The sequence below is a fragment of the Mobula hypostoma genome, chromosome 9 (genome assembly GCF_963921235.1).
Source record: "Mobula hypostoma chromosome 9, sMobHyp1.1, whole genome shotgun sequence".
Classification (NCBI taxonomy): domain Eukaryota; kingdom Metazoa; phylum Chordata; class Chondrichthyes; order Myliobatiformes; family Myliobatidae; genus Mobula; species Mobula hypostoma.
In genome coordinates this window covers 69,254,084-69,266,505 of record NC_086105.1, presented here as the reverse complement: position 1 = coordinate 69,266,505, position 12,422 = coordinate 69,254,084, and the positions used below count along the sequence as shown (strand labels likewise).

The following is a 12,422-nucleotide window of genomic DNA, read 5'->3' as shown; positions in this document are numbered from 1 at the left end:
CATTAATAGATTTCAGAACATATGCAAAGCACTTTACTGCAAGGAGAGTACTTCTGTTGTATATTCACTGTCATAATGTAGGAAACAGAGCAGTCATTTGGGCATAGAACACAACAGCCCTTCAGTACAGGACTCTCAGCACTTGCTGTTGCGGTGACCTTTGAACCTACTCCAAGATCAATTTAACCCTTCCCTTCCACATAGCCCTCCATTTTTCTTTAATCCATGTGCCTATCTAAGAGTCTCTAAAATGTCCCTAATGTATCTGCCTCCACCACTAATTAACCCTGACTGTGCATTATACCCACCCACCACACTCTCTGTGTAAAATAAACTTATCTCTTGTCATCCTGTTAAAAATGTCAATTGAATAATAATTATCCAGTCGGACACCAGGGATCACTTCCATGCTCTTCAGAATAGTGCTGTGGCATTCTTTTTTCCCATCTTAGAGAGCAGATGGGCTTTGATTTAATCATTCACTTCCAAAAATGCAGCACTCTCTCTAAACTGCAGAGGAGTCTTGGACCAGGTTTCTCTGGACTGGAACTTAAGGTCAGAGTATTCTGACTTGGAACAAGAGTGATTCAAACTGAGGCATGGCTGATCATTAGTTATATATTACAGATTCTTTGGATTTGTTGGTACTTGCATACTGGAACTCAAACTGAACAGGGTTTGTGTTTAACCAATACTATCCCATCCAGTCTAATGTATTGTCTCAACCTGACTGTCCGAGTAGACCCATTGGCTCTGCCTGCTGCTGCTCCTGCCCCACTAAACTTGTATCCTCATACTAAGAGCCCATTCTATCCTGCTTGTTTCAGTCCCTTCCCACCTACATCTATGGCACTTCTCATGCTCTCAATCTCCTCACTAACTTTCAGTTCTCTGGTCCTGAATGCCTCGCCTTCACCATGGATGCCTAGTCCCGATGCATTTCTCTCCCCCTTCAAGAAGGCCTTAAAGCTCTTAGCTTCTTTCTCAATAAAAGAACCAGCCAGTTTCCCTCCACCATTCCCCTTCTCCGTCTGGCAGAGCTGATCTTCACCCTCAACCATTTCTCCTTTGGCTTCTCCCACTTTCTCCAGACGCAAGGAGTAGCCGTGGGCACCCACATGGGCTCCAGCTATGCCTGGCTTTTCATTGGCTACGTTGAACAGTCCATGTTCCAAGCCTTCCCCAATAATGCTCCTCAACTCTTCTTGCACTTCTTTGATGACTGCATTGGTGCTGCTTCATGCACCCATGCTGAGATCAATTTCATCAACTTTCCTTCCAACATATACCCTGCCTTTAAATTCACTTGGTCCATTTCTGACATCTCACTCCCCTTTCTCGATCTCTGTCTCCATCTCTGGAGATAAATTGTAAACCAATATCTTTTATAAACCTGATTCCCACGGCTATCTTCACTATACTTTCCTCACAGTGCTTACCCCTGCAAGCTGTCAAAATGTTCCTGCCCATTCACCCCCTCCCTTACCTTCATTTTGTCCTTCCAGATGAGACAGCACTTCACCTGAAGATCTGCTGGGGTTGACCATTTTATCCAGCGCTCATGATGCAGCCTACTCTATATTGGTGGGCTGCTTTGTCAAGCACCTGTGCACCATCCACTGAAGGTGGAACTTCCCAGTGACCCAACAGTTTAATTCCCATTCCTATTCCTGTTCCAACATGTCAGTCCATGACCCCCTCATGTCACGATGAGGCCAAACTGAGTAGAGGAGCGACACATTATTCTGTCTGGGTAGCCTCCAACCTGATGACATGAATATTGATTTCTCCTTCCAGTTTAAAAACAAAAATTCCTTCTCCCCCCCCCCCCTTATTCTATTCCCCATTCTAGCCTCTTACCTCTTTCTCACCCACCTATCACCTTCCCCTGGTGTCCCTGCCCTCCCTTTCCCTTCTCCCATGGTCCACTCTCCTCTCCTATCAGATTCCTTCCTCTTCAGCCTTTTACCCTTCCCACCCACCTGGCTTCACCTACCACCTTACAGCTTGTCGTCCTCCCATCACCCCCCCTCCCCATCTTTTTATTCTGACGACTTCCCCTTCCTTTCTAATGTGGAAGGAAGTCTGTGCCTGAAACATCGACTACTTGTTCATTTCCATGTATGCTGCCTGACCTGCTGAGTTCCTCTAGCATTTTGAATGTGTTGCTTTGGATCTCCAGCATCTGCAGTATTTCTTGTGTTTCTGAAAACACAAGAAGGATGTGGAAGCATTGGAAAGGGTACAGAGGAGATTTACCAGGATGCTGCCTGGTTTAGAAAGTATGCATTATGATCAGAGATTAAGGGAGCTAGGGCTTTACTCTTTGGAGAGGAGGAGGATGAGAGGAGACATGATAGAGGTGTACAAGATAATAAGAGGAATAGATAGCGTGGATAGCCAGCGCCTCTTCCCCAGGGCACCACTGCTCAATACAAGAGGACATGGCTTTAAGGTAAGGGGTGGGAAGTTCAAGGGGGATATTAGAGGAAGGTTTTTTACTCAGAGAGTGGTTGGTGCGTGGAATGCACTGCCTGAGTCAGTGGTGGAGGCAGATACACTAGTGAAGTTTAAGAGACTACTAGACAGGTATATGGAGGAATCTAAGGTGGGGGCTTATATGGGAGGCAGGATTTGAGGGTCGGCACAACATTGTGGGCCGAAGGGCCTGTACTGTGCTGTACTATTCTATGTCCTATGTTCTATGAAACATTAATTGCCTCTCAAATGGTGTAAAATGCCGCTTCAGTTGTACTAAGCAACTAGGAGATACTTCTGTTACTATTTTGCTCTAATTACACGTGTACCACAGCATTCTGTTTTTTTTCCCCTTTTTTGGCCCATGTTTTTTATTTAAGCTGTGACTTTTTTTAGTCTATATTTGAATCTTTGACCATTCCTTTCTCCTTTTGAGATACTGACTGACCTGACAATTTATACTTCACCCATGTTGCTTGCTCAAGATGCCCGCTGAATATTTCTGTCCAGTTCCAAAGTCTAGAGAATATATTTAATACATGTCCCTGGTAAGTTCAGCATTTAGACTGAAAACTAAATTTCCTTAAGAAGCAGCCAACAAGCAGGCAATTTCTCAACATTTTTTGAATTAAATTATTCCTATCAAACTTTATTATTTTGAGCCATATGAATTGTTAAACAACAGCGCTTTATTTACAGTAATTAGAGAGGGAATGGATAAACACAACAAGGTGACTTTGTCTCTCAGGACTTGCTTCTCTTTTCTCTGGTTGATATGGCAACAGTGTTTTCAATTATTGGTTGTGTTTTTCATTTCTGCTATATATTGTCTGGTTTGTTAATCCTGTTGTTGCTACTTTTGAAGAAACACCAATACATGTTGCCTAGAGTAGGGAATATTTGCAGACTCTTGAATGAAGCACCTGTAAGATGAAATTGGACCTTTGGCCCATCAAGAATGGTTCGGGGATGAAAAGGTGAGGATCATTTCACAGGTCTCAGCCTGTACTCGCAGGAGTCCAGAAAGATGAGGAGGGATCTCATTGAAACCTACCACATATTGAAAGACCCAGAAAGTATGGGTGTGGAGTTTACAGTGGTGGGAAACCTACAACTTGAGGACACAGCTCAGAATAAAAGAACATCCCTTTAGACCTGAGATGAGGAATGATTTATTTTACCAGAGTGCTCAATTTGTGGAATTCATTGCCACAGTTGGCTGTGGAGGCTAAGTCATTGGGTATGTTTAAAGCAGAGGTTGATGTGCTCTTGAATAGTAAGGATATTAAGGATTACAGGCAGGAGAATGTAGTTGAGAGGGAATAATAAATCAACCATGATCAAATGGGAGAGCAGACTCAATTGGCTGAATGACCTGCTTCAGTGTCTTATCATCTGCTTTTACCCGATTAAGACAGAAACCGATGCCAGCTCAAGTTCAAGTTTTCATTCATTCACAGCCAGTTATTCTGCCAATGGCACATTCATGGAACAACTAAAATACCAAGTGTAATTTTATTCCTTACTAAATAGCTAAATCATTGGAGGAACATGATGTAAACACTTCCTTGACAGGCATTCCACAACACCATTGCATCGACTGTAGTGAAGCTAAAGTGGTCCATCTTGTCAATCAAAATGACTAGTTGATAAAAAGTGATTACTTTGTATCTTAATCTTTTGTGTTTATCTTTGCTTTCTTTAAGTGTCTAAGTAATACTCCACCACTGACAGAATACTTTGTGTCCGATGAGTATGTGGATGAATTAAATCATGATAACCTACTGGGAATGAAAGGAGAGATAGCCAACGCTTATGCAGATCTCATCAAGCAGATGTGGTCAGGCAAATATAGCTATGTTACACCAAGGGCATTTAAGGTATGTATGAAATAAAAATAGCTGTCTAAAGTTAACTTCAGTATGATGGAATTTCGCACTGCAAGCTTAATACAACTTACTTTAATCCTTTCGTTTATTCAGTGGTTTCAAAAGGCAGGTGTCTAATTGTAGCATTCTTTTTCTTACTGACTGTCATGGTCTGTTGCAATTGAAGGCAAAAGCTAATAATTGCAGAATTGTTAATTTAACAGCTAAATTGGCACTTTAAATCTGAAGACTTTAGAACACAAAAATAGTCTGGCCTTAATTTCATGTATACTTCTTGCTACTGCACCCTGCTTGCTGCTGATCCATGGTATCTCATTGAAGTTCAAAGTAAATATATGTCACCAGATGCAACCCTGAGTTACATTTTCTTGTAGGCATAGTCAGTAATTCCATTATAGAATAATAACCATAATTGAATCAATGAAAGACCACACCAGCTTGGGTGTTCGGCCGGTGTGCGCAAGTCAAGAAGCTGTGCAAGTACAAAAAAAAGACATCATTATGAATAAATAAACAATAAATATCAAGAACATGAGATGAAGAGTCCTTGAAAGTGAGTCCATAGACTATATCAAATTCTGTGGGAGCAACATCTTGCCAGCCAGGACTGTAGGCTGCACCCCCAACAACAAGCCCTGGATTGCCAGTGACCTGAAAGAACTTTTGAATAAGAAGAAAGCCTTCAGGTCTGGAGATAGACAAGTACTAAGGCGAGTACAGAGTGAACTGAGGGTAAAGTTGAGGGGGTGCAAAGAATCCTACAAGAGAAAGCTGGAGTGCAAGCTGCAGCAAAATAGCATAAGGGACGCGTGGTCAGACATGAAGCTCATCTCTGGCTTCAAGGTTAAAGAAAAGAAGATCGAGGACTGCCTGGGTAGGGCCAACGAATTGAACTTGTTTTTCAGCAGGTTCAGCATGGGACCTTGTGCTGTCCCCTCCTCCCACTTACCCAAACCATACACCCTCCCTGCCCCTGAAGTCTTCTCCCTCCACCCCTCCCCACCCACACCCCCTGTAGTGAATGCTTGTGATCCAAACCCCCCCAACTTTGCAGTATCCTGCCTCCATGGGAAGGACCAGCCTCCCCCACCTGACTGTGACTGCAGGTCAGGTTAAGAGACAGCTGGAGAGACTACATCAAGGCAACGCTGCTGGACTGAACAGTATCAGCCCCAGGGTACGGAAGGTCTGTGCGAGCCAGCTGTCTGGTATTTTGCAGCACCTTTACAATCTTGAGTCTGAGTCGGGAAAAGATACTGGTGCTATGGAAGTCTGCCTGCTTGGTTCCTGAATCAAAGAAGATGAATCCATCTCAACTTAATGACTGCAGACCAATTGCCCTCACATCTCATGTGATGAAGGTGCTGCAGAGGCTGGGAGTAGATGATGCCATCATCTATCTGTTGCAGAGACCTCATTCCTAAATTGATGATGCTGGTGGCATTGTGAGAATCATATTTTTTTAATTTCTGTAGTGCCTTCAATACAACCCAGTCACTTCTGGGTGTGAAGCTACAAAGGATGGGTGTAGACAAACCCATTATCTCCTGGATTACTGACTGACAGATAAACCCCAGTTTGTACAGCTGGGTAGTTCTCTGTCCGAGATGGTAATGAGTGACACTTGTCTCCATTTCTGTTCACACTGTACACCTCAGACCTTCAGTACAACTCTGAGCCTTGTTACTTGCAGACGTTCTCTGGTGACTCTGCGATGGTTGGGTGTATCAGAAATGGGCAGGAGTCGGAATACGGAGGACTGGTGGACAAGTTGATGGAGTGGTGTGGGAGGAATCACCTGCTCCTGAATGTGGCCAAAACCGGAGAAATGGTGATCGATCTTAGGAGGAAGAGGACTGTGATGAGTTCTGTATACATTCTGGGAGAAGAAATTGTGGTGATGGAGAAGTACAAATACTAGGGTGTTTACCGAGGCAACAGACTTGACTAGAAAACCAACACCAAGGCTGTTTATAAGTAGGGGATGAGCTGACTACCTTATAAGGAAGCTGAGATCCTTCAATGTGTGCAGTGGGTGTTGAAAATCTTTTACCAGTCTGTTGTAGCGAGGACAGTCTTCTTTGCAGCTTTATGTTGGGGGAGCAGCATGGTGATGCAAAAAGACTAAATAATCTCATCAGAAAGGCTGGATCCATTCTTTTTTACAACCCAGACTCTTTTGAGTTAGTGGTGGAGAGGAGGTCAATAAACAAACTGTTATCTGTTATGGACAATCAGACACGTCCTCTCCACGACCTACTGAATAAGCAGTGGAGCACCCTTTCAAACAGACTCATTCAACTCTGCTGTCACAAGGATCATTACAAAAAATCTTTCCTACCAAATGCAATAAGCATACACAAGAGTTCATCTCTGTGCAACAGGAGTCACACATCATAGTACAATAGTCTCTGTTTTATTATTTCGTATATTATTATTGCACATTGGTAAATTATTACTGTGTATATTATTATTCTGTACTTTATTATTAGTTAAGTCTGCACACTGCTAAGTGTGTTTTTAAATGTTGCTTCTGTAACAAAAGAATTTCCCACTCGGGGTCTATAAAGTACTTCTTATTATAGGTTGTGGGAGCAGTTCAGTGATGGGGCAAGTTCTCTGGCAAAGCAGATCAAAGCAGTGGTTAGAAATTACAAATGGGCAATGATAGCATATAATCCTTTATTACAAGGGGACTGGCGTTTAGGGTACTTGTGAGGACACATTTGAAGTATTGTGCATAAGGTTGGTGCCCTTACTTAAACAGAGATAGTGGAATGTGAAGCAATCCAAAATGATTCACTCGGCAAACTTCTGGAATGTGGGTTTTGTTTGACCCTTTGGAGTTTAGAAGGATGAGGACTGATCGTGTTGAAACATAATAAGAGAGGCATTTTGGGTTAGATGTCAAGATGTTTCCACAGGCAGAAAAATCTTTAATGAGGGGACATACAGTGCCTTGATAAAGTATTCAATCCCCAACCCTTTGTTCACATGTATGAGTATTAAAACCAGGGACTTCCATCAATTTAACTGAGAATTTATATCTGTCAATCATGTGCTCCTTTTTTCACAGTGGAGCCCAGAAAATACAGAAAATTATAAAGCATAAAAAACTAAAAAATGTCAGCATTTTAGAAGTATTTTGTTCAGTACTTAGTTGAACCACCTCCTGCAGCTATTACAGCCAGTAGTCTTTTTGGATAAGTCTCCTAGCTTTGCACAATTTGATGGAGCAAGATTCACCCATTCCTCCTTGCAAAATTGCTCAAGCTGTGCCAGGTTGATTGGGGACCGATGATGGACAGTCATCTTGAGGTCTTGCCAGAGATGTTCTATCATGTTCAGATCAGGATTCTGACTGGGCCACTCAATGACATCAATTTTCTTCATTTGAAGCCACTCCATGGTTGCATTGGCTGTGTGCTCTGGGTTGTTGTCCTGCTGAAAGATGAGCTTCCTCCCCAGTTTAATCTTTTTGGCAGAGGCTAGCAGGTTTTTATCCAGGATCTCTCTATCTGTATTTAGCAGCATTCATCTTCCAATAAATCCCGGTTCAGATTCCAGTCTACTTTCTGCTGAAAAGCATCCCCACAGCATGATGCTAACTCCACCATACTTTACCAGTAGGGCTGATGTGCATTATTAGATTCACGTCACACGTACCGCTTAGCATTGGGGTCAAAAAGTTTCACTCTATTCTCACCTGACCTTCATTCACATCTTTACCATATCTTCTGAGTGATGCTTCACAAAGTCTATACAGGCAATGATATGCTTTTTTTTTGCAGTACACAGTTGATGTTTTTTTAACAGTATTGGGCTGAGACCCTTCATCAGGACTGGAAGTGGGGTGGGGGGGGGCCGAAGCCAAAATAAGAAGGTGAGGAGTGGGGATTGAGTACAAACTGTTAGGTGATAGGTGAATATTGGTTAAAACTAAGGCAGGGAGGAATTTCATGTCTGCCAAAAACTTTGGACACTGAAAGTCTATTCTTAATTTTAGACATGAATAGTGGAATAAAATATTTAAACACAAGGCTAATTTAACCAAGTAAGTTTAATATTCAGAGTGTATTTGTGTAGTGGCTGACCTATTTCAGTTACAATATTCAGTAGGCACTTTCACGACTTGAGTCTCCGAAGACCTTGTGTTAATTAGTCTGGTGCTGTATTTCTGCAGAATCTGTGCTTTTGTGAATATGTTGCTCTTCCTGAATTTCTGGAAATATTTTTCCTGATCCTAACTATTTAAAACATAGATTGACCAAAACCACCATTGTTTGACCTTCATGATCAGGGGATTGTCTTCATTATTTACAAGTGATTTGTTGAACTTAAGCCTCGTGGCATCCTGATTTATGAGCCTGGTTCTAAATCTGTTTCATATCAAGTTGTCTTTCCCTGGAAATAGATTGAGTTGTTCCTCAATCATTAAAACAAAGAAGACAAAAAATTGGTTCATTGGTTAAATGCTTCAGATCATGACGTGAAAGCATGAAAAAGGCAAAGGAAACAGGACTAAAGTAATGTCCTCATTGTCACAAGTGCAAAGGCCAGCTGATGGGTGTGACTTGATGTCTGTTTTATGCCTCATTAATTCAAACTATGTCTCTGCCATTCTTCCTTGTTTGTTGTTGGTCTTCAGTCACATAATTAACTATATAAAAGCTTTTATCCATTCCACCCTCTAGACTCAAGTGGGTCGATTTGCTCCTCAGTTTTCTGGCTACCAGCAACAGGATTCTCAAGAACTGCTTGCCTTTCTTCTTGATGGTTTACACGAAGATTTGAATAGGATTAGAAAAAAGCCATATATTCAACTGAAAGATGCAGAAGGAAGGCCTGATGAGGTACAAAAAATTATATTTTCATATTTTAGTAAGGAACTATTTTGGTGAAGTAATTTCAAGTTGAAATATTTTCCCCCCACATTCGCTTCATTGCTAAACTTGGTGCTTAGACTCCACAGTGATTTAAAACATCAAAACCATCTCATTAGTATGTGAATCAGAATCAGGTTTAATATCGCTGGCATTTGTCATGAAATTTGTTGTTTAGCAACTGCAGTACTTTGTGATACATAATAATAAAACTATATTACAATAAGAAATATATATAAAAACTAAAATAAGTAGTGCAAAAAGAGAGGAAAAAGTAAACAAAAAATACTGAGGTATTATTTATGGGTTCATTAGCCATTCAGAAATCTGATGGCAGAGGGGAGGAAGCTGTTCCTAAAACTTTGAGTTTGTGTCTTCAGGCTCTTGTACCAGCTCCTTGATGGTAGCAATGAGAAGAGGGCATGTGCTGCATATTGGGGGTCCTTAGTGATGGATGCCACCTTTTTGTGGCATTGTATTTTGAAGATGTCCTCGATGCTGGGGAGGCTAGTGCCCATGATGGAACTGGCTGAGTTTGCATTTTTCTGTAGCTTTTTCCAATCCTGTTCAATGGCCCTTCCATTCCAGATAGTGATGCAACCAGTTAGCATGCTTTCCCCAGATTATCTGTAGAAATTTGCCAGTGTCTTTGGTGACATAGCAAGTCTCATCAAACCCCTAATGAAATGGCAGCTGTCATACGTTCTTTGTAATTGCATCATTAGGTTGGGTTCACGATAGATCTTCAGAGATGTTGACACCCAAGAACTTGAAACTGATCACCCTTTCCGCTGATGATCCCTCAATGAGGACTGCTGTGTGTTCCCTTGACTTCCCCTTCCTGAAGTCGACAATCAACACCTTGGTCTTACTGACATTGAGTACAAGGTTGTTGTTGCAACACCGCTCAACCAGCTGATCTCACAGTGAGAGTTTTTCATCCACAGACCCAAAATGCACGACAGCAAAATAGCAAGTAGGAGATTATATAATCTATATGGGGAAGTTAAAAAGTATATAAAATAATAAATGTTTAATCTTTTTCATCTCCAAATGATCCTACTTGCATTGTTCATCAATTTTTATTCACAAATGCAAAATGGTTAATTGCAAGTGTTCTTGTGTAACAGTGGATGTTTCTGATACAATTGTTGCAGTAGTGTTGTCAGAAGAACCCAAAAGTTCTTGCCGTCCAATACATGTGACTGATTGTTGAGTGACTATGACTGCTCAACTGTAAAGAATAGAAATTATATGCTATGTAAGCGTGTCATAGAGTCATACAGTAAGGAAACAGGCCTTTTGGCCCAACTGGTCCATGCCAATCTAGATGCCCATATTTGCCTGTGTTTGGCCTATATCCTCCTTAACCTTTTCTATCTATGTACCTGTCCAGGTGTATTTTAAATGTTTTAATGTACGTCTAAATGGCAGAGTGGAGGTGTAAGGCGCTCCTTCCCTCTGCTAGCCTGCAGTTCACCCTTAGGCAAGCTGTAGCAGTCTGAAGACTATTAATAATGGCTGGGGTCACTCATCTTGTAAGACACTGCCCAGAAGGCAATGGCAAGCAACTTCTGTGGCAAAATTTGCCAAGAACTATCATGGTCATGGAAAAACCATGATCGCCCACGTCATACAAAGGGACACATGATGATAATGTACAGTACCTTTCTGAACCACTTCTTCTGGCAGCTCATTCCATTTACTAAATATCCTCTGAATGGAAAAAGTTGTCCCTCAGGTTTCTATTAAATCTCTCCACTCTCACCTTAAACCAATTTAAAGAAAACTTGTCCATAAATGTCTCTGACCAAATTTTATTCCTAGAATGAAATGGTAATTTGTGAAATAGTCATTGATAGATGATTAGTTGGAACTGTTGTTTTATGCTCTAGCGTCTATCTCAGTTTGCTTTTTTTCCCTCATCTTTTCTAAGGTGGTTGCTAAGGAGGCATGGGAAAACCACAGAAAACGAAACGATTCCATCATTGTAGATATTTTCCATGGTCTTTTTAAATCTACGCTCGTTTGCCCTGAATGTTCAAAAGTTTCAGTGACATTCGACCCATTTTGTTACTTAACGCTTCCTTTACCCTTAAAAAAGGAGCGCACCTTGGAGGTTTTCCTTGTTGGAAATGATCCACTCAGCAAACCTATGCAGGTATGAGTAGCACAGTTTAATGCAACATTTGGACGATGCACTTTTTGGTAGTGTTTGGTCGTGGCTTGTTTACCTGCTTTATAGTCATCTAGCTGCTGAATAGTTTCAATCAGCTGTTACATTTAAATAATCATTTTAAAGTGTAAAGTTCCTGAAGTCTTTATTTCCAAGACAGAAAAAGGACAGGAGAAATAAGGATTGAATCAGAAAGCTGGGATTTAAAGGAGTGGTCTGAGTTGGGGAAGTTATGGATGAGTATCAGCAACAATGTCTGCGTCAGAGCATGTTTAACAGACCTGATTTTTCCTGAAATGTGAGTTCCTCTGGGAATATGATGAAAGCTTGCAGCAGGACATCAAAAATGCTTTAAAGGTTTTCTCAAAACGCTGAAATTTTTGAAAACTGTAACATCTGCGCCAACTCATGAAGTTCCCTGAGCCACAATCATCAAATGGAGGAGTATTTGAGAAGGCATTTGGCCACTACTAGTCACAGTGATGAGTAAGCCATTCCCAAACAGTAGAAGTGGTGCACGATATCTGAAACTTCCACCACCTAGGGCAAGAGTCTGCAGCTTCCACATCAAACTTAACCACCTCAGAACAAGTGGAAGCACGAGACCCTGACTGAGGGGGTGCCTAATGGGCCACTGGTAGGAGGAGGGAATAAAGGGTAAAGTGAGTGAGCTTAGTGTATAGTAATGAAGATTCAGCCTTGGTGTGAAGTAAAACAAGTGGAATACGGAGGTGAAATGATCATGGCAGGGATTGTAGGTGATTGCATAAAGAGGATTGGTGTAGAAGGGAGGAGGAGAGAGCACCAGTGACAGAGAGAGGAGAAATGCAGACTTTCATGCTTTGTTCTTTTTTTCAGTTTTAACGTAAAAGGTATTCACTCACGGTGAGGGTATCTGAGATTGAGTTGTAAGGTATTTCTAAAATAACTTTAATATTGTAGCTCCTCTCATACTCTAATTTCCTAACTTGTTTCAGTAATCAGTTAACACCTTAG

The 12,422-nt window shown here is 41.4% G+C and overlaps 1 protein-coding gene across 6 annotated transcripts in view; it reads left to right on the top strand.

Moving 5' to 3' along the window:
• Nucleotides 1-12,422, top strand: part of LOC134351792 (ubiquitin carboxyl-terminal hydrolase 15-like) — a 117,596-nt gene that overhangs the window by 72,771 nt on the left and 32,403 nt on the right. For all 6 annotated transcript variants that reach the window (XM_063058486.1, XM_063058485.1, XM_063058487.1 and 3 more), the window contains 3 exons: nucleotides 4,185-4,358; nucleotides 9,062-9,220; nucleotides 11,187-11,411. In XM_063058486.1, coding sequence (XP_062914556.1) covers nucleotides 4,185-4,358; nucleotides 9,062-9,220; nucleotides 11,187-11,411 — 558 coding nt within the window. The remainder of the gene's footprint in view (nucleotides 1-4,184; nucleotides 4,359-9,061; nucleotides 9,221-11,186; nucleotides 11,412-12,422) is intronic.